General features: G+C 37.2%; 2 protein-coding genes across 2 annotated transcripts in view; one reads left to right on the top strand and one right to left on the bottom strand.

Moving 5' to 3' along the window:
• Window positions 1-4,194, top strand: part of wdfy4 (WDFY family member 4) — a 50,098-nt gene extending 45,904 nt beyond the window's left edge. Inside the window, exons 58-63 of the mRNA XM_082154076.1 lie at window positions 117-275; window positions 367-546; window positions 1,670-1,852; window positions 2,310-2,406; window positions 3,080-3,200; window positions 3,323-4,194. Coding sequence (XP_082010202.1) covers window positions 117-275; window positions 367-546; window positions 1,670-1,852; window positions 2,310-2,406; window positions 3,080-3,200; window positions 3,323-3,389 — 807 coding nt within the window. The 3' untranslated portion in view covers window positions 3,390-4,194. The remainder of the gene's footprint in view (window positions 1-116; window positions 276-366; window positions 547-1,669; window positions 1,853-2,309; window positions 2,407-3,079; window positions 3,201-3,322) is intronic.
• A 5,782-nt stretch (window positions 4,195-9,976) lies between these two features.
• vstm4a (V-set and transmembrane domain containing 4a) lies at window positions 9,977-22,634 on the bottom strand. Its single transcript, XM_082153928.1, has 8 exons — window positions 22,404-22,634; window positions 21,158-21,553; window positions 12,825-12,878; window positions 12,200-12,307; window positions 12,009-12,042; window positions 11,792-11,916; window positions 11,311-11,369; window positions 9,977-10,467 (listed from the first exon to the last, which is right to left on the bottom strand). Exons 1-8 carry the CDS (start codon window positions 22,453-22,455, stop codon window positions 10,306-10,308), a joined length of 990 nt encoding a protein of 329 aa, XP_082010054.1. The 5' UTR covers window positions 22,456-22,634; the 3' UTR covers window positions 9,977-10,305.
• Window positions 22,635-22,879: the final 245 nt, after the last annotated feature.

Genomic DNA, 22,879 nt, shown 5'->3' with positions numbered 1-22,879 from the left:
TCTAGATCCGTAAATAAATCAAAGTGACGGCCCTGCTTGTAATGTTTTCCTATTGTGTAACTGAATTATTGTTTATGATTTAACGAGGTTTGATAGCTTTATTGCCTGTGCTGCAGAGCTTTGCTGTGTTTGAGAGCCTGTCGGACTGGGGAGAGGCTGTGTGTGCTGCCTGTCCCAACCACAGCACCATCATCACGGCCGGGACCAGCACTGTAGTGTGTGTGTGGGACGTCTCCGTTAGCAAGGACAAACTCAAACACATGAGACTCAAACAGGTCATTAAGAGCCATGGTCACGCTTAGGTGTCACAAAGCATTTTTTTTTTTCTTAAAAAAAAAAAAAATGTTCTGTTGTTTTCCATCCTAGGTCTTGTACGGTCACACAGACACAGTGACATGTCTGGTAGCATCAGAAGCGCATAGTGTGATTATTAGTGGCTCTCTTGACCAGACCTGCATCCTGTGGGACCTGGAGGACCTCAGCTACATCACACAGTTACCAGAACATTCCTCTGCCGTGTCTGCCCTGGCTATTAATGACCTGACCGTGAGTACCCTCCAGCAAAAACATACGTCAGCCTGAGGTCAGCCTGCATTTTACCTCCCAAATCTCTCTCCATCCATCTCACTCCCGCACATTTAATTTGGTTAGGGCCGTTCAGCTCGTGTTGCGTCTGGATGACACATTTATACCGGCTCATTTGCACTCGCAGAGTGGTTTCTGCAACTCCCTTCAGCCAGCTGTGTGAAGGAAAGGGTGGGCACATCCTTCCCTTCAGACCTGCTTTAACACTTAAACCCCGTTACACAGTGTGAAATATACCCTCTGCTAAAAACACAAGAGACAAGTATTGATGCATGATTCCAAAACAGCAAATTGAAAGTATTTAAGATCATTTAACCATGTGTAATTATTTCTTCATACATTTTAAGATCATTTAACCATGTGTTATTTTTTTCTTCATATATTTTAAATGTCCAAATAGGTTTTTGGGCCACTGTAAATATCATAGTTGTGTGCCTTAAATTAATTAAATGCCTTTTAAATTGAAATAAAATTCCTTGTAGCACACAGGATGCAGAATTGCAATTTTGATGTAAATAGCATTTAAATTAATTTAAATTTAAATAAATTCATGTAACTGTCATTTTTAACTAGAAAAACAACATGTCAAGACAAGCTTTGACGGTTGGCTTGTTTGAAAGTTTAAAATATAGTTTAGAGTTTGTAAGATTTAAAAAGAAATTGAAAGAAGTTTCTTATGTTCACCAAGGCTGTGTTTTTCTATCTAAACTATGGTAAAAACTAATATTGTGGAAATATTGGAATTTAAAACTGTTTTCTATCATTTTAATACATTTTAAAATGATTTATTCCTGTGATGGCAAAGCTGAATTTTCAGCATCATTACTCCAGTCTTCAGTGTCACATGATCCTTCAGAAATCATTCTGTGATGCTTAATATTTTTGTTAGGATTAGGATTATTTGAAAAAAAATTGCAACAATGTAAAAGTCCTTACTGTCACTTTTGATCAATTTAATACATCCTTGGCGAATAAAAGTATTAATTTATTTTTAAAAACCCTAAACTTTGGAACAGTAGTGTAGATGGATATATAGATCATTGCCCGATATGTGCATCATTAATGGCCTTTCTGTCTCTCTCAGGGTGAGATTGTGTCATGTGCCGAGACCCATTTGTACCTGTGGACCATGAAGGGGCAACTGCTGGCATCCGTGAACCCTTCCTGTTGGCCTGAAGGAAACATTCTGTGCTGCTGTTTCACACAGAAGTACGAGTGGGACTCTCGCAACGTGATCATCACCGGCTGCGCCGATGGCATCGTCCGGGTACGGGCAGATCCTCAGAACGGGCCTTTTCAATGCTCCTCCGAAGGCTCTGACTGAAAGATGATGGGGCGTAGCGAACTTTATAATGAGAGCGTTTAAATGAGAAGTCTTCTCCAAAGACTACACCTTTGTATTTAAGCAATAAATCTTTCCTGTAGTGTTTCCTGCTTAATAGTCAGGTAATATAGCTGAAAAAATATTAAAATATGGTAACTGGGATATTGAAATGGGGCTCACAGGCTTGGCTGAGAAGTCCCACTGAAGCATTAATAGTTACATGTGCTCAGTTTAGATGAGGTAAGAGCAGTTATTAAATCAAAATGCTTCTTAAATTAGCCATCAATTGGAGCCTGGACCTGCGACATCAATGGCCAGCAGATTTGATTTATGAATATAGCTTCAATTGCATTCGATTGTTTCTCCTCTTTTTTTCATTAACCGTGTGGTTCTGTTCCAGATATGGAAGACTGAATATACTAGAGTACAATTACCTGGACATGAGGAGTGCTCGGTGTCTCAAGGGCATGTTTTGTCGTCAGCTCCTGAGGAAGCAGGTAACACTAATACACTTCACCTTAAGTGCAGAATTGAACAAGAGCGTGAATATGCGCTTTTGCTCTCGCCTCCGGCCATAGGAGCGGTATAACCCACGAGCTTCCTTAATGGCCAGCATGAAATAACAGGAGCTCGCTCAGAATATTGGAAAACAATGTACTTTGTGACGTCACGAGAATCGTTATTTTCTAATACACAAGTAATGTTTGAAATTAAATAGCCAGACCAAATAGTAGACATCCTTCAAAAATGCCGTAAAAATCGGATTACGTGTGTTCTTAAGTGTGATAGTACAGACACTCAGCCGGAGGTTCGGTTTTGAGCGATCCGCAAGAAAAGTTCATAATGATCTACTGTTTTGTGCGACGCATTAGGGCTAGCTGCGAGGAATTATGGGGCAAAGTTATTAAACATACAGCCTGTAAACACTGATGAGCAATTTTGCTGATGTAGGCATGCAATTTAGAAAGCAATAATAACCAAATCCAATTTGGTACACATTGGTTACAGCACAGCGTCAGCGCGTGTAAGTATCAACACGTTTAAATTAAATTGGGGGAACTCGTTGTAACAGTGAAGGCTTTATATTAGATGTATTTCTCTCAATTTAGCAACATGCTGACCATAAATAATCTCTGTCTCATATCTCACTCTTGCTTTTGCTTTTCTTAGACAGCAGCTCGTGGAAGTGGGAAAGACACCTGGTGCTCTGCCGAGAGTTAAACCGCAACCAGGCCGTCTCTCGGCGACGCTGCAAAAATAACCCTGCGATTACGGCTCTGGGCATATCCAGGTATTGACGAAAGGCCGGTCTCTCGGACCAAAATGTGGTCTGAAAGCTCTCCTTTTTGAAATGATTCAGTGCAGGATTAAAGTCAAGATTCTTCTGAAGATATCATTTGAATGTGATTTCAGAACGCATGGCACGCTGCTGGTAGGTGATGCCTGGGGCAGGGTGTACAGCTGGTCCTGCGAGAGCTAGGATCAATCAATCCTCCGTCAGTCAGTGTTAAAGTCGGCAGTTACTGCAGCTGAATGCCAGCGGAGAGTCCAGCTTAAGAGCTGCCTACGTATGCACTTTGCTCTCACCACTTCCAGCAGTACTGCTGACTTCAGGAGACCCACTCTGGGTCTGGTGAATTACAGGGATGACGCATTCTTTCTTGGACTGGGTGAGGCTCGCTGGCCAGGGCCGGAAACACAACACTGCTTATTTAAGAAATGAAAGATGATGCCATTTAAAAAATAAAATAAAAAATTAGGCCCATTTGGTGTATCGGTTTTATTGTATGGTAGCTCTCTTTCTCTCGCTGGACTCTCAGAAAGCCAAAGTAATGTTTATTTTATAAACACCGGTATGCTGGAGTTTCAAAGCCATTCGCTTGTGTGCCATTTCATATTTTTGCTTGAAATTACACTGGTGGACATACTGAATGGATATGTGTACTTTGTAAAGCAGCAGTTATTGATAGGGCTGAATCAACCCCTCTTCAGCCAATTAGAGTCAGAGTTTCCATTGGCGATGTGCCCCGGGTTCCCGTCATAGAGGGTGCGGATTTGTAAAGCTGCATTTACACGCATTCCATGATGTGGGGAATTCTGAAATAAATGCCACAAAATTATGGCATATAGGAAACAACAGTGATATGCTGTTTTATCCGTGTAAAGAATTATCATTGCTCTTCATAGACTGTATAGTTGCTAACACTTTCCATTTTTATATATTTTTAAAACCTTCAAATATTCTAATTAGGTGTTCAATAAACATGTCTTATCAATGTTGGAAACAGTTGTGCTGCTTAATATTTTTCTGAAAATTGTGATACATTTTATTTAAAATTCTGTGATTAATAGAATGTATGAAAGAACAGAATTTATTTGACTTTCGATTAATTTTGATAAATAAAAATCATCAGGTTTACAATGTAGAATATATCTATTTAACCCAGCAATGCATATTTAATCTGATTAATTTCTCCAGGGTGTCCGCGCGGTAGTAAAAGGTAGTAAAAGTAGTAAAAATAATCTACCAAAATTAAGGCCCTTGAAAGGTAGTAAAAGGTAACAAACGCAATTTGACTTGGTAGTAAATTTTTCATCACCACCTCAATATAGGAGTTTCCATTTTTTTACTTAATATTTGTGTCTCCATATTTTAACTTCATCTAGCATAATTAAAAAATATATATACGGTGCTAACAGGACCTGACGGGCTCGACATTAACGCTTGTCCGGGACAAGTGGATTTTTTGAAGGGACAAGTAAAAGAGAATTTTACTTGCCCGACCGGACAAGTAGCCTGATTAAACGTCAATAACAAAAAATGTATAAATAACTAGGGAATCACTAAAATGAGAGAATGATTCTGATTGTATTTATATTTATTGTAAGTTGCGATCGATAGTGGATGTATTAGGCTACTGACGGTAACAAGGTTGCGCTGTTGAGGCTCGCGCAGCCTCTCGAGGAGAAATCCAAACAAATGTAAACTCAGTTTAAACTCAGTTAACAACATAACGTTACTGCCAGTGCCAAAATTCAAAATGTGTTTTAATATTTTTAACATACAGTTTAGCAACCTCACACGACGAGTGCTGTTTTCTTGAGTACCATCACGACTGAAAATGTGACATTGCTTTTATATACAACAGTTCAATAAACAGTTCAAATTAAGTTACTTACATTTTAGACACAATATTGACTGTTTTTGTTCTGTTTCAGCAGCAAAAATAGTTCCAAACAAAGATCAAAGCAGAACCGTAACGCATCTCACAGCAACACTTAACCGTGTTTCATTACTGAATGATTCAGCGTTTTGAGCGAATTGGCTGAGTCAAAGATTCAATGTCCCATTCATAAACATGTCTCATTCTTGAATGAATCAGTTGTTTGAACGAATCGTTTGAATGAATGACTCAATGACTCGCTCATTAAGACGGTCGCCTGACGCCTCCTACTGGCGGTTGTTTGTTTTTTTTTTTTGTTTTTTTTTTCATTTAGTTGACATGGACATTGCAATTAAACATAGTACAAAACAAGTTTGTAACTAATGCTATGCAAAAAGAGTTTATAGCTATTGCTAATTTTCAACTCCAGTCCATGGTTAATTTCATGTTTAAAAGTATCATTCTTTCCAACGTTTCTTATTTGTATATTCAAATAGGCCCTTTAAAGGTGCAGATATGACAATATGCAGATTTAAATATATCAGAGCTGATTTAACACAGATGAGGATATTTCTTCAGAATAAATTATATTTACAGCACACACACACCAAAAACATTGCGGACAAGCAACTTTTTTACTCGGACAAGTGAATGACAGATTTACTTGTCCAGAGGACAAGCACATGAAAAGGCTTAATGTCGAGCCCTGAGTGAGTCGGAGTTGATAGCAAAGTGCCAAGGTTATTATTCACCTTATTAGGGCTAAGGGCTATGGTTAGGATAACTCAAGGGCTAGGGTTAAGATAAGGACAACTGAAACTCAACTCGACACTACAAAAAAAAACATAATTGACAATGACAATAGGCCTACTTAATGATAACAATTAAACATTAGTGTACCTAATATGTATGATGGGTGTGACAGTGTCACACTTATACCTTATAGTAAGTAGTAAGTGGTGCTTTACATACCCCGCCCACCCCACCACACCCCCAAAAAAAGGGCTGCTGCTTGATGTCGTGTTGGTAGTAAAAAATATTGTGGAGGTGGTAAAAAAGGTAGTAAAAGGTAGTAAATTCATCTCTATGATTCCTGCATATACCCTGTTCTCAGATGTCTTCAAACGCATAAAGTGTAAATGTGCAACATCATCTGCTAAAGATGCCAGGAATATTAATGAATCTTATGATTTGAATAGCATCATTTAGTCATGACCTTGAATGATGCTTCTGTTTGCTTGCAGCCACGATTAATAATAGCCTGTATTTTCTGACATCCTTAATGAATGAGCGAGCATGTTTATTATATAGGAATGCTAGCGAATATAAGCTTTCTGTGAATTGTCCGTTTGTACATGTGGTCCCCTGGCAGCATCCAGCAGTTGATGTAATGTTTTCGGTAGTTGTCAGGGCTGCTGGAGTAGTTAAATTCATAGAATCAACACAGATGTCCATTAAGTTTAAGAATATGGGTCACTGCATGCAGAACAACAAGCTTTTACAACAAAATTGCAATGTGGACCCTGGAAATGCTTTAAGTATAATTATTTAATATACTTATTTTCATAATTATATGTTAGAAATGTATTTATTATATTATATACTGTATATTAGACTGTATACAAGCTAACTTGTTGAACAGAACAGCAGAAAAAGCTTCTGGTCTTCCGCTGTCCAGATGTGCAACTTTGCTGTGTATTAAGGGTCTCTTTGGCACATCTGTAAGCAGGCGGACAGCAGGGAAAGAGCTGTGATTACTGGGAACTCCCACCAGGCCACGCTCCACTTCCCTCTCTGGGGAAGAGGGCTAATTGTTGCTCCCCTCCAACCTTTGGAGACTGTCTTCTCCTAATAGTCATCATTAAGCAGCATGAATAATCCAGCGATGGGGGTCGGCCCATGAAGAAAACGGGTGGGAATCTGAGATCAACCATTTCATGAGGTTATATCTCCACTGTGATTGGATTTAATGTAATGTATACTTGCTCTCAAAATGCGTAAAATAAAGAAATATTAAGTCCACTGTATTCACTGCAGTAAGATAGTAGGCCTACATAAGATGCTATGTATACTAGTATACTATGTTTTGTGTAGGCCTATATATTATATACTGTAGACTATATACAAGCTAACTTGTTGACCAGTATACTTACTTAGTGTGTATATATATATATATATAGCTTATACAAAACGTCATATTTCACAAAGTGTACATATCAGCCCGTCACTGAGAGACATGAAAATAGTGGCGGTTTTAGCATTTGCTATGAACAACAAGTACTGCAGGCCTACATCAGTGAATATTCGTAAATGCCAGGACCTTTGGATGGTGCGATTGACCAATCAGAATCATAGACTATAATTTAGCGGCATATTTAATTTTTGACAGGAATGAAAATGAGGCCAAGACCTTCACATTTCCGGGTTTCTCAGAAGCGAAAGTCATAGTCTGGTAAACTTCTACAGAGGAAAATGAAAGACTGCATTTTATATATTTTCCCATTTACTCAAACAGCAAAACCCCACAATAGTGTTTTCACAATTTTCAAAAAGAGTTAATAAAATAGAGATATTGATAACAGAAGAGAGAAATAGGCCTATGTCAATTTTACCGTCAGTCAATCACAGCCACTGTCTTAGAAACACACCCACAGCAGCATTAACTATATTTTAGTAATTTGATGCAAATGTAATATAATACAAAGTATAGTGTTATAAATGTACATACATTTAAAATAAAATAAAATATGTAAAAAATAAATAAAATAAAAACTTTGCAGGATTTATGATGCTAATATCACAGTTAAAACGCGTCATTGTCTGTGAAGGGTCCATACCCCATGCAGTGGACAGGTCAATGGATTGTGCTGTTTTAAAAAAAAAATTCGAGTAAAATAATGGTAGGCCTACTTACTGTATCTTCCCTATATGTCACTGTCAGGAAAAGAGCGTTGTAAAACCCTTCAGCTTCTGCCCTTTTGGAGTTTCTCCGCGAAAGTAACAACATATGGGTTTGGAATGACATGAGCGTGAGTAAATAATCACAGACTCTTGCTTTTTTGCTGATGTTGCAGCTCGGAGCGGTGAAAAAATTCTATTTTTCTTTTTTTTGCTGCCTTATTTAGTCGAGGAAGGGTGTTGTTCAAAAACACAACAGAATTGAGAGCATATGAGTTTGCCCAGCTTTTGATGGCCTTGTATGTTAGCATCTCTGTGGTAAACTGTGTTTGTGGATTTCTCTCCCTTGAGAACAGTTGAAATTCTTGCTTTGTTCTGGGTTTTGTGCTTGTAACATCTGCACTGTATTCATACAAAACAGCACTCTCTCTTTCTCAGCTGTCTCTCTCTCTCTCTCTCTCTCTCTCTCTCTCTCTCTGAGAAGACACCGGTCAGAAAATGCTCGGGCACTCCTGCAGAGCAAAAACAAAACGGGGCAGCAGAAGGCCATCGTAAGTTTAGATGAGACGACACAGGCAGGGTTTGATGAAGAGTATAGCTGTGTTTACGCTTGACGCTAATGTTTCAGGGCGCAGGAGAAACTGTCTCTCGCTCTGTCACTGTTACTCCCTCTCTTCCATCCTTCTCTCCTTCTCTCGCGCTGCATCTGCTCATTAATATGCGCTGTGACCACGAGGAAGAGGAAGGGGGGAGAGTCGCTCTCTTTAACCTTTGTGCATGCGGCTAATTGTGCTAAGTAGAGGCGCTTAATAGACTGGAAAATAATCACCGTATATCTCACGAAGAGAAGCAAATGACCTTCTGAAAAGACAATAGCCATCTCAATTTTAATACGTCGCTGATTTTATGATATTAAATGTCAAACCATTTGGGCTCTTCTGAATAATTAAATCAAATAAATTATAGCACCTAGGCAGAACCATCTTGTTGCCTAACCCAATTATAATGCACTGTAAAGCTAATTATTAAGCATGATTACAATTAGTATGATTTTAATAAATGTAACCATTAAAGGGTTCATCACAGTCACTGGTTCTTAGCTGTGTGTGGGAGAAATGGAGAAAGAGAGATACAGACTAAACTCAAGAACGGAGGGCAGCATGTGCATTGTATCAACGGCTTCATGCTTATAATAATAACTTGTCCAAACCTGATTATAGACAGAGCTTTTAGCTGTTATAAAACATAATAAACATAATAAATTATGAGCACTACTGAATTACAAAATATTACAGATTTTATTATTATCAAAAATGTTTTATATATATATATATATATATATATATATGCACATTCAATAGCAAATGATATATGTATATAAAATGCTAAATAAATTTAGTCCCTATTGCTGTTTCTAATTCTAAATGTGTTTATATCTGTAATATACATTTATTTATTTTTAGTGCTGTGAAATTGATGAATCACATCCACTAACATACACACACGCATATAAATATACATATATATATATATATATATATATACACACACACACATATATATATTATATATATATATACACACACACACACACACACATATAGCCTATTATATAAACACAAACTTTTATGTCAGATGCAATTATTCGCGATTAATTAATTTGACAGCCCTAAAATATATAGAATTTACATTATGATTTAAACATTTTATAAATATAAAAATATGTATTATTAATAACAATTATTGTTCACAAATATTATGCATTAAAATAGTAAAAACGCATTATTTTTTATAAAGTCACAGTCAAGCTGAATTGAAATGATCTAACACACACTACAGTTGATGCGTATTTTCAGTTATGGAAAGTAAACAAACAAAGAAGGTTATAAATGTTATTCTGGTTACATCAGAGGATTAAATAGTCTTTGATATGCTTCAATACACAATACGTTATGACTGCCTGTTTAAGCGGACGTAAATGAGACAATAAATTGTGCTCTTTAGCTCATACTGTATCATCCTCTGCTTTTAGAGGAGAAATCTTTATTTCAACATAGCAAAAAATTAAATTGTTACATATTTTACAAAATTGCATAATCAAATGATGCACGTTTGGAGTTAAATCCATTATGTAATCCTTTCTTTTTGCTTAAAGAAAGCAAGGTCTTAAATCTAGAGGTACATTAATGTGCCCAAATATATCAAAAGAAAATGCTGCTGTTTTATTACAGTTATACTAGTACATGTGAAATACCAGAACATCAGTATGTAGGTAAACAATATTTTAAACAATCTCATAAATAATTTTTGGTATGAAACACTTAATATACATATTTACACTTGCTTCTCCACAAAAAGTATTTGGGCGTAAACAGTCCCCGTGCAGTGTGTTTCGGGTTCAAGTTGTGCACATCCAGTTGAGTCTGTTTTCAGCTCAGGCTTCGGTTTCACCAGCTCCAGCTCTGCATATGTCAGACTGTCCTCTACCACCCTTGGCTTGAGGGCGAGAAGAGCGAAGACAGGGCGTTTCAGATATATGAACACTACAGTATGTGGTCAGAGGTCTAAAAGGGGAGTTTAGTATTCACTGAGGAATGTGGGGTCAGACAGAACAACATGAAATTATAGGTATAATTTTAGGATTGTTCGTAGACGGATGTAACTATGAGTCTCAAGTAGGAACAAGCACTTCATCTGACAAGTAGATATGTCAGATGGTCAAAGCAAGTACTTCTAAAAAGGGAATGCAAACAACGCAAGTGGACAGAGCAGAAGCATAGACATATTCATGTCCTCCGATACCCTATCAATTACACTCATTTAAACTATAACGGATTTCACAACACAATGCTGGATCTTAAAACATTTTCTTTTCTTTCTTTTTTTTTTTTTGCTGCTTTTCTGCATTTCTGTGATTATTTCCCTGGAAACTAATCTAATAAGAATCAACCATGTTAAATAAATAATCACGCTTTGGAAAGCAATAATAGTAAATAAAATTATAACACCCATAAATGGAGGTAGGTATAGCAATAACTGTGGCGAACATAGAGCTCTATGAGAAAGCTACATTATTTCCCTCTTGCATGTTTCTAGTCTGTGAAAATTCAATTGAGAGGCTAAAGAAAGTGCGTTGTTAGATGCAAATTTAAAATTGTGAATAAAAAGATTACACATACAAAATTAATTACGAAAAACATTATAAAAGTAATTTAGCAAGATATATATTTAGGGCAATTATGAAAACGTATCAGCATCACTTAATCTTTTTAACGTTTTAGCATGAAAGCAAATAATGCTCTTATGTCAAATGAATTCGATAAGAGTCGGCATTCCTACCATTTTTGTAGGTTGTGGCTTTAAAAGTTTGCTTCTACGTGGTTTTCTTGGTGCAGGTGCTAGAAAACAAACCAAACAAAACATAATATGAAAAATAGATATATTTTCAAGGGTTCAAAATTTGGAAACACTTTACAATAAGGTTCTATAATGTAACATTAGTCAATGGAATAGCTAGCATACAATTATTTAAAGCATTTATTAACCTTGGTTAATGTTCATTTCTACATTCACTAATACATTTTAAATGTTAAATTAACAGTAATTAATGTATATTGAATGAATGTGAATTACAATGGACAAAAGCATCTGGCAAATGCATAAATGCAATAGTGTATTTATAATTTAATATGAACCTATATTATTAAACGCCATTAAAAAGTTAATTGTTGGTTCATGATACCTTATGCATTAACCAATGTTACCCAGTATTTTTGATATCACAATATGTACCCAGGGAGAACATGGTGTTTCAATGTACCTTTAGCTGGTATCTGTGGTGGTGGCAGTGGTTCAGTGACGTCTCTGAGATGAGGTTTGTGTCGTTTCTCTTTTCTGTGCATTGCAGGAGAGGAGCTGGACACACTGGTTACTGTCTCCCCTGAGCTGGACATTTAAAACAACAATGTTATTCTTAGAATCAATCTAAGAATCAATCATACATTCATAACAGTAAAGCAGTGGTTAACCAGGTCTACCTGTTTTCTGGGCACTTCACAAGGTAATAATTGGCTAGATGGAGACAGAACAAGCATAAAAAACATGAATAAATAATTAAATAAATACTCTATGTGACAACAAGAAAAACAAAAATAATTTTGCACTGATGACATTGTATCGTTAAAGGATCGGGTAAATAATTTGGACTCTAGGGTAAAAAGCTCATCACCTCGTAGTCTTCGTTTGCGCTGTAGGTGCTGACATGTGATAGTCATGGCAAAGACAAGCATACAGACCAGACCGACAGAGCAGATGAGCACAGCACACAGATACAAATCTGAAAAAGATCACAGCAAAATAATGTGCTGTAAACACTTTATTACAATGAGCGCGACCCTGCAAAAAAAAAAAAAAAATGATAACATTCTCCAACAATCAGTAATACATTCTTTTTACTTTTAACAAATGTTATTAAAACTATAAATTACAATATACCCACAATAATGTATTTTTTATTTTGTGTTTAAAATGTATTGGATTTTGTAATAATGCAGTGGAAATGTTGTAAAGTGTCATAAACCAAGGAAGAATCTTTATTCCAATAAAAGCTTGGGCAAAGCTGACCACAAAAATAAACCAAACACTGTGAGCACACTTGGTTTACACTTGGTTGAATTTGGTTTGGTCTTTCTCCACCAGAAGGGAGGAGATGTAACACACTAGCCAAAAGCTATCTAACACTAAGCTGTGATCCAAGCCAGCACACAAAACGAGTCTTTATCAGTGACGGAGACCATACACCAGACTGCAATAAACAAGCTCTATTTTATTACAATATTGAGGCAACAGCATACCTTCAAACATGCTCCATATGACATCAGCTTTTCCTGTGCTTGGTATATGATGTACTGAAAACATTAAGAGAGAGAGAGAGAGAGAGAGAGAGAGAGAGAGAGAGAGAAAGAGAGACATAAATACAGCTGCAATTAAGGGGCCAACCACAAAAAAAGGCATGATGAGTTATGCAAGCATTGCTGGGAGCATCAGAGCAACTGCAACAATTAATAATTAAAGACATTTTTAGAAAATATTTGGTCAAAATCCCAAATACAATCATCACTTTGACATAAATGGCACTGTTACCAAACTGATGTTGTGTGGCCAGAGTGAGGAGACAATGACACATATGAAGTTTAAGGTCGATATGGCAAAGCGTTGCAGATTTATAGCCTCAAAATAAGCTTGGCACCATGCCATCAAATTTGTTGATGTGTTCGAAAAGTTCGACCGAATATGGCATAATTGGTATTATTGTTCTTGGTATGACTCAAGGATCTATAAAGACCAGTTTCATTAAAATAAACACTGAATTAAAAGAGTTTTATGATTTTGACCGTTCAGTTATAAGCAAATACAGCTATTTTTCATGTCTCCTGACCAGTAGGTAGAGCTGTGCCAAAAGGCAGCATGTTGCCTCAGGTCATGCTTGTGATTATATGTACCAAGATTCGTCTCAATACGCTAAAGCGCTGTGGAGATATAGGCTGCATCCAAAATCGCAGACTTATTTAGTAGGCGAAAAACAGTATGTGACAAAAGAAGTATGTCCGAATTCAAAGTACTCGTAAAAGAGTAGGCACAAAGGACCTGGATGACCTACTTCTTCCAATTCTGAAGTGTGCAAATGATGAACACTTTACTATCCTATGAGGCCATGGGAGAGGATTTGTGAATGGTAGTGAAGCGGGTAGGTCACATTATAATGACAACATGGCGAATGTAGTATGTCCAGATTACATTCATACAACACACACTCATACTATATGCACTTTTTTAGCTGTCGTGAAGTAGCCTAATTACTTTTTCAAAATAAGTACCTACTGTATTCAAGAGAGTATGTTAGAAGGAGAAGGAAAGCTAACGGATACAATGGACCCTTTTCACATTTCCGGGGTTCTCAGAAGCAGAATTTGTCATAGTCGGGTAAATTCTATAGCGGTGAATGGGAGATAAAAGCAAATATAATTTTGAATTTGCATTTGCTCTAATAGCAAAAGAAAAAATCCGCAATAGCGTTTCTACAACTTTCAAAAGAGGGAGAAATATAGAGAGATTGATTACAGCAGTCAGAAGAGAAAGATGTCTAATTTGCTGTCACTCCCTCAGCTGTTGTATTAGAAACTGCATTATTTTGCTTTTTACAATTTACTGCCAAGGTAATGTAACACAAAGTATATTTAAAAATGAAAATATTAAACACTTTACTAGATTTGCGATGTTGATAACTGTGGTAACGTGCCATCATCAGTCCATGAAAAGGGTCCATAGGTGCCTTAACACTTGACAGTGCTAATAAAATGGCATTACAATTTTTAATGACACTTCATTTATGTAGCTGGTTGGAAGCATTCGAAGTAAAAAAAAAAAGAAAAAAAAGTGTTTAACCCCTTCACTGGTGATCCCGGATTATTGTAGTTCAAAATATGTTTGAGCTTATATATCTCAATATTAATAACAGTCTGGTTAATTTTGAGTCTTGAACTATAAACTCTCAAGGGTTGGCTTTCTAAATGTATGTGTGTTATGTTTCTATTCAGAATTACCTATGAGCAGTAACCTTTTTATTTTGGGTATGTCATGTATGCAGCACTTGCCAAAATTGGGGGTGATGAGGAAGGGGTTAAAAGTTGAAAACAGATCTTATGAGCACAGGAATCAGTTTGTATAGTTTTATTGACCTTTGGGGTTAAGTTCGTTTTTTTTGTCTTTTTTTTTCCAATTGCAAACTTGTTTGGGTTGTTGTGGATTTTATTGCACTTAACATTTGTATTGCAACTTTACAATCTAAGTTCAGGGGAAAATCTCTGTATTATCATATTGTTGCAAATTTGAGTCAAGTCTCAACCCGGTCATTCTCTCCAACATCTTGTTTACTGTGGAGATTTTTTGCAGGGTTGTGCTTGATGAGGCTTCAATATGACCAGGCAAGGACATTTAGTTTAAAAGGAAGTTGCATTAGCGGCCTCTAAAAATACTTAACCTTTGACCCTGAGAAATGTGGCTTTAATAAATCTATCACAGAAAGCTTATAAACAGCTATTAATACATTCAACATGCATTACATCAATGTTTAAATAACTTAGTCTACTATTAATTAATGTTAATATTTGTTAACCTGGGAAACTAAGTTCAGATTTTTGAGGATACATGGAAAATCATACTCTTTCTCTCATTCATTCTTTAAGTTTTCTTCGTTCAATGCTTGCTGCATGGCATTTTTTAAACAGGTCAGGGGAAATTGCTTGCAGATGTTGAGGGCACTGTTGGAGAGAATTACTTTCAAAGATAATTGTAAGATAGTTAAAACTTCAAATGAGCTCAATAAAATGTAGATGATTTAATGATGAAACACAATAAAAAGTGTAAGCAAGAACCTTCTTATTTGTGTGCCATTAGCATGACAAAAACTAAAAAATTCCTGTTCACTCCCTCCATCTGCCAATGGTCAGCCAGAAACATAGTTCTGCCCCTAAACCAATACCATTGCTTGAGTCAATGTTGCTGTGTTGGGCAGGTTACCCCTTAAATGCATGAATGTTTCTTCAATCGTTATTACATATTCGGGTATTTAGCGACCCGGATCTATATCTAACACGGCTGGATCTCTACCTTCTCGATAATATAAAACTCTCCTGATATTAGAGTAACAATTACAGGAGAATAAAATAAAGCATATTTTGTTTCCTTTTGGAGCTTGGAATGGTTCAGTTTGAGCAGATGTTTCATACCACCATCACTGTCCTCGTCAGCTAATTTTCCAGCATCTGGCCCATATTCACAACCTCAAACATATTCTAAAAACTATCATTTTCAACATCTTCAAAATCAATATTTTGATCGCTGACAGCTTCTTCACCAGATCCACCATCAAGTGACGGTGACACTAATATTTGATTGCGTTCAGTACTTGCTCTGCAGTAAATCGCTGAGCCATTTCAGGTTTTGCTGATGATACTTCCAATTGTTTTTTGCCTGCGGTAACTATGAGTGAATTATATTCAGATATTGCCACCTTGTGGAAAATTGGTGAATTGCACTTATTCAGTCATCAAAGGTTCAATTATTGTTGTGCAGAAAAAATATACTTACACTGTTACACACATCGGGTCATTAGTGACCCTATACAATTTTTACAAACAAATTAATGGTAAAACAGGCATTCTTTTATAATTGTATTTTTTTTTTCTTGTTACAGTTTTTTTCGATTGCTAAACGACAGTGGGCACAACTGGAGTCACATGTGCAAAACTCTAACTACAGTCTGCACAGCAGCAGCTCATGTGGACCAAACTCTAGTTCGTTTTTCATTGCTTGAACACAGTTTTCAAAACTGTCACACTTCACACTTATCCCATGACTTTAACCACAACCTGCACAACACTGTGGATTTACAGCACTTTGTTCAAATGCTAACACACTGCTGTCAAAACTGTGAACCACACATTCAAAACAGAATAGATTTCAGCCTTGTGCCTTTCAAAACACTGCTGATTGCAATTTCAGCTGAAAGGCTAAGCAGGGGTCTTGTTTTAGACTTGTTAGTGAACACACACACACACATTTTAGTACTTTTAGTTTCTACATTTTTTTTCTCATTACTGTAATTCAGTAAATTACTACAGACTATTGAAGAAAACTGCTAATTTTCATTTACCGTAAAGAATTATGTTCAAAAAATTTAAATAAATCATGCGAAAGAATTCAATGTCACTCTTTTCTTTGAAGAAAATATTACTTTGTGAAGTCACTGAAATTGTTCAAACTGTAAAGATGAAAAGTTTGTATTTTCTGTATTGGTGTTTGATGCTAGTGTTTTTACTCTCAGTGTGTTCTGAGTGACAGTGTGTGTTATCTCAGTGAGGGTTGTGTGTAGTGTTTGGCTGCACTGAGCCTGTTTTGAGCCATGTGTTAAGAGTTGTGTTGCTTGGCATGAGTTTTGCAGGTGATGTGAACTGTTTAGCTCAGGTGACTGTTGGTAGTGCAGTCTGTAGTTAGAGTTTTGCACATGTAGCTCCAGTTGTGCTCACTGTCGTTTAGCAATCGGAAAAAAATGTAAATAGTTTATAATGAATTGATTGAGGAATACTAAGAAGGTTGATGTCTAACTTGAAAAAAAATGAATGAAAAATTAATGACGTCCCGGGTCATTAACGACCCAAGGGTTAAGATACTAAAGAAATGGAATGGAAGGGTAAATCAATCTACAAATGGTTCTCTCTGCATATTAAGCAAGGAGAAAGTATATCTTTTTTTACATATTAAAATTACAGACTGTTACATTATCTTAATTACTAGAGCAGTGAAAGGCACTACTAGAGCAGAGCTCTAGAGAAATCCTTTAAAAAAAAACAAAAAACAAAAAAAAACAACGGACACTCTGTCCACAGCAGATAGAGGGCCCTATTTTAACGATCTGAAACGCAAGTGTCAAAGCGCAAAGCGCAAGTAACTTTGTGGGCGGGTCTCGGCGCTGTTGCTATTTTCCCGGCGGGATAAATGACTCTTGCGCCAGGCGCAAATCTAAAATGGGTTGGTCTGAAGTAGCTTCATTATTCATAGGTGTGGTTTGGGCGTAACGTGAAATAAACCAATCAGAGCGTCATCTCACATTCCCTTTAAGAGCAGAGGCGCTTTTTCCATAGCGCATTGCTATTGTAACGGCGGATTTGCCAGGCGCGCGGCAGGAGCGGTTCACAGCCAAGGAGAGCAACGCTCTCGTCACGGCCGTAAAAGAGAGAAGTTACATTGAAATGGAGAAACCCACCCAAATTAACTTCGGTTAAACACGCGTATGATAATTTGGGTAAATGTGTAAGCTAGATGTATGCTTTTATAATAAATTATCTATCTATCTATCTATCTATCTATCTATCTATCTATCTATCTATCTATCTATCTATCTATCTATCGTAATAATGTATGATTTGCAAAAATGAAAACTGCTGCTTCTGTGTAGATTAGAGAATCAAAGTGCGCGTTGTGCACACGCTACATTGATTATGGCCAAGCATGCGCCCTTAAAATAGCATATGAATAACATGCGCAACGCGCCACTGACTTTAAACTATTTTTTCCTGGTTAGTGGCGCAATTGTTTTCTAAACCTGCAAAATAGCATGAAGGAACGTTTGCGCCGGAACACGCCTCCTCTTTTCGCTGAACCGCCTCCGCGAGCGCAAGTGTATTTCCTAACTTACCGACGTGCTTCTGTGGAGGGAAAAGTCCGCTTTGCGCGGGTGCAAAATAGGAATGATACATGCGTCGGTGTACAAAGTCACTTGCGCTGGGTGCAAGATAGGGCCCATACAGTTACACATCTGATCTGCATTTTCTTTTAAGTCAAAACCATTCTATAAAACCCCTGCTAAACTGAAGGGTTCAGCACATTTTCAGATCTACAGAAACACAGTGCAATAACACTCGAGAACAAAGTGCACACTACATCCGAAGTCAAACGGGTGAGGAACGGGGCATGTTTGAGTGCCGCTTTTGTTTTGGAAAAGCATTAAGTCATTTGCTGGCCGACCCTGTGGCTGTAGTGATGGTTGAAGTGGTTAACCCCGCTCTGTAGTCCTGCTTTGGTCTATGTTTATGGGGGATCTCAGCTAGTTGACATTGTTTTGTTGCACATAACAAATTCCCTGGTTTAATTCAACCTACGACCTACATTTCCTTCCTTATTGGCTCTTGTTTGTTTACTCTTTCACTTGTTTTTTTCTTGTACTGGTCTCAGAGTCGGGTAAAGTGGGGTATCTGTGGTTGTCTAAACCCTACAGTAATATGCTGTTGCTTATATCCCTCAAACCCACATCTTTGTATCAGTGAGATATATGCTGGTGTTTTTCTTCAAATAAATCATCAGCTATATGTGCACTTTATGTGGCGGTTTAAAAAAATAAACCACAGTTTTTCTCTTCTCAAAATAAACTGCTTAAATATACAGAAATTTCACAGACTTGTTACTTTTAGAATTTAGCTTCTAAAGCATCAGTTATACAAAGAAAACTATACAAAGGAAAATGCAATGGTTATTCATTGCCGACGATGAAGCATAATAAATAACTTCACTTTTTGAATGGTACAAAGCTACTTTAAAGAAATGGTTCATCCAAAAATGAAAACTGTGTCATCATTTACTCGCCCTCATGTCATTCCAAACCCATATGACTCTCTTTCTTCAGTGGAACATAAAAAAAAGAAATATGACTTGTGCACTATATTCCAAGTCTTCTGAAACCTATAATAGCTTTGTGTGAGGAACAGATTGAAATATAATTTATTATGCACTGAAAATCTTTACATCTGCTCTAGTTCTCACTGGCACGTTCATGAGAGAAGCAATGTCTGATCCGTGAATGTCATTCTTTTGAGTTGGATCTTTTCAGATGACTCGATTGATCCAGTTTACAAAATCGTGACAAAAACTGTTGAAGGTGAAGATTATCAGTGGAAAAACGTATATTTTAGTCTATTGATCACACAAAGTGATTGTAGAAGATTTATTTACAGTAAAACACACAAGTAATATAGAATACTTTTATAAAATGTTGATGAATGATATTTTATGGTGTTTTGGAATGTTTTTTAAAGTTTAAAGGTCTAGTACATTCTTCAGAACATCTCCTTTTGTGTTTTATGGAAGAAAGAAAGTCATACGGCATGTAATAAGTCAATAATGACAAAATTTTTATTTTTGAGTGAACTGTTCCTTTAAGTGCAAACAAATACTTCTTTGTTCCCTTCATTGTTGCTAGAATCAGGCAATTGCCGTTTATCAGGCAGATGATTAATCCAGTGGACGCTGAAGCATTGGGGACCTCTCGCTGTCCGAACACCATAGGAAAACTCATAATGCAGCCAGAGTAAATGTTTTCAGTGGCATCCTTGCCAAGCCTCCTCGCTCTGTCCCCACAGCATGTCCAGATTGCTCTCATTAACAGGCTCATGGTCTGTTTGTGTTGGCCCAAAACACATTTATAGTGGAAATGATGTATATATGTGGAAGGTGGAACCCTGAGACTTACAAACACACCGAAGCTAGCATGTAAGAAAAGGCTACAACGTGAGAAATGGGAACGTTTACGCCTCATTTTCTTGTTGATTATTTGAAAATTTTATGGACCATTCTAAAACTATTTGGATTAGGGCTTTGAACCGTTGACATGGGAGTAATGTCACTGTGAATCTGATATAGTCACTCTTTTGTGATGTTCTGAAAAGACAGACCATCCCCTCTGTAAAAGAGGTTTACAAATAGCTAACAATGACCTTTGTCACTAATAGTGGAATTGAAATTGACCCTGTGCTGGATGTACTAAAGGATTAGTGAACTGGAGGAAACAGCTGTCGTGTGGTTAGCCCTGACCGTGGCAAGACATCACTCTTACACCACATCCAACTCAACCACAGTGTTCGCTGGCACTAGTGACTAGGCTCTGAGTTGAAAGGTTAGTTTTAAACGCCGATACTCCAGATTGCTTACTTGCATAAAAAGCTTTCACATTGTGCAATTTTTCTAATCAAATACGTCTTGCATTTTTTTGTTATTGCACTAATTAATTTGTCCAAAAGGAATGGAGGAGGTGGTCCAACAACAACAACAACAAACGTACGCACATTGGAGAAATGATCGTAACATCAAATGTAGGATGGTTTCTACGCAACATTTTATAAATGAGGCCCATAATGTCTCACAAGAACAATTCAGATGAGTTGAATGTTGAAGAGTCCAAACTTTCGGATTGTACTCATTGTACACAGTGTTCTGTTTTTGTATGCATCAAAACAGAGAAGCCACAAAGTTAGCTTGACAAAAATTTCAAAATGGCAGACGTGTCAACTACCAAAACACATTGCAAATGTGGTTTCAAAGTATGATTAATGATTCAGTATTTGCATAACGTGCAATAAGTAAAAAAAAAAAAAAAAGCTTTTTGGTGCTTGGACTCAGGTTTACTAACATGCTAAAGCTAATGGTCGCACTAAATGAGAGGATGCACATTTGACATATGAAAAAGGTGAATGCTTCTATATAAAAAAAAAAAAACATTAGCCTTCAGAATTCATATACTGAATGGCTGAGTACATAATGTTTTTTACAAAATTTAATAAAAAAATCCTCAAGTTACCTTTTAATTCCATGCTCCCTGTTCCATTCGACGAGGCCCTCCACTTGTTTCTGTGCTTCCGTATTTCCTGCACTTTACAGGTGTAGTTACCCCCATCCTCCAGGGACACATTCAGGATAAGCAGACGGTAGATCTGTCCGTCCATTTCTTCCCACAGGTGGAACTTTGTCTGGGGAAAGTGCTTGCTGTAGTTGCCGTAATACTTGGCTTTCTTCATGCCCATCCTGACCACGAGGTGCTCGTCTTCAGGAGTGGGGAAGTAGAGCCAACGAAGCACCAGGACACTGCTGCTTCTCTTCCTCTGAGACACTAAGCAGGACAAAGTGATGTTGTCTCCTTCCATACACATGCTGACTGGCCCAGGAGTGACGGACACATTTAAAGCGGCACTCAGCTCTGGGGAAAAAAAACAACATGTTTCTCTGTATTATTACTGCTAATGTATTATATTAAATAGAGTATATTTGATTCTGTCATATTGATTTAAATCCAAGAAAGTCATTCCTAATTTAAATGAGCATACAGAAGAGAAATAAAAGAGATCATGAAAAGAAATCTTGAAAGATAAAAAAATGGCAAATTTAGATTGACCATAGTTTTTAATTTTTTTATGTATAATATAAATGATATTTATCCTTCAGTTTTCTTTGGAGCTTCATTTGTGATATCTCCTATTCTGGCCTAAATCCATGACCATTAAAGGGTGTAAAATATTTTGAATGCATCTGGGCTCAATATGCTCTGCCAAACAGAAACTACAGGTGGAAAACATTTGTCTGCCTTCTTGAACTAGAGGATTGAGCAGGGAACACGACAACAAGATTGTATCCAGCTGTTAAAAGCCTTTGTCATGTTTATGTTGTGTCCCAATTACTCAAGTCCCTCAGGGGTCAACCGGGGCTCTGTTTTCAATTCAAAAACCACATCACAAGAGAGATTTGGACATAAACAAAAAGAAAAAAATCCTAGTTGCTTAACTAAGACTGTTCAGAACAATGCAGTCTGGCATATTTTGAAATATGCACTGGAGAAAAATACACAAATATAGAGTAAAAGTAGGTCAAAGAGGTTTAAAAGTTTTGCTTAAATAGTTTTATGCAGATAAAGACTGCAGTTACTTTACATGTATGACAAACGTGAAGCAGTCATCTGAAAAATCATCTCACTGACCATGTACCCCCTGATAGCAATTTTTGCCAGTTTCGTCACTGCATATTAAAAGGCCAACATAAACACACATCCTTACCTCCAATAAAAGCCCTAGTCAGGAGAACTATCGCAACAGCGGAGAGCTTCATTTTGCAGACCCGCAGGCTCCATAAACCCAACTAAACGTCAAGAAAAGAAAGGAGTCCCTGAGATTTTTTCTCCTTTTCTTTCTCTTTCTCCCTCTCACTGTGTGTGTGTGTGTGTGTGTAATCTGAAACAGTGCGTGCTCTGTTCCCAGTTAGAAACACCCCTCTTTCCCAGTCTTTCTTTTTTTCACCCGCACTCATTTTCTTTCTCGATCCTGAAATCACTCCCCCCGCCAGTGAAAAGTTTACGTAGGAAATGTCATTTCCTGAGAGAGCCTTTGGAAGCAGCACAAATTTTCAGCTGGACCTACAGCATCCCAAAGTATAGGAGCAGCGGCCAGGTCTTAGTGAGGTTTAAGAACTCAGCTTAGATAATGAGTGAAGACAGTGGCATTGACTCACTTTCCGAAGTGAGAGTCCAAAACCC

This window comes from Leuciscus leuciscus, assembly GCF_965113295.1.
Source record: "Leuciscus leuciscus genome assembly, chromosome: 22".
Taxonomy (NCBI): Eukaryota; Metazoa; Chordata; class Actinopteri; order Cypriniformes; family Leuciscidae; genus Leuciscus; species Leuciscus leuciscus.
Note: the sequence above shows the minus strand (reverse complement) of the source record. Positions and strands in the feature narration are given on the sequence as shown.

What these genes read in the sequence shown, in the direction of transcription:
- vstm4a (XM_082153928.1), bottom strand. Translation starts at nt 22,455, where the DNA reads ATGAAGCTCTCCGCTGTTGCGATAGTTCTCCTGACTAGGGCTTTTATT. An exon ending in AGGGAGCATGGAATTAAAAG is followed by an intron (nt 12,879 to 21,157) that starts GTAACTTGAGGA and finishes TAATGTTTTCAG; the next exon opens with TACATCATATACCAAGCACA. An exon ending in GTGAAGTGCCCAGAAAACAG is followed by an intron (nt 11,917 to 12,008) that starts GTAGACCTGGTT and finishes TTAAATGTCCAG; the next exon opens with CTCAGGGGAGACAGTAACCA.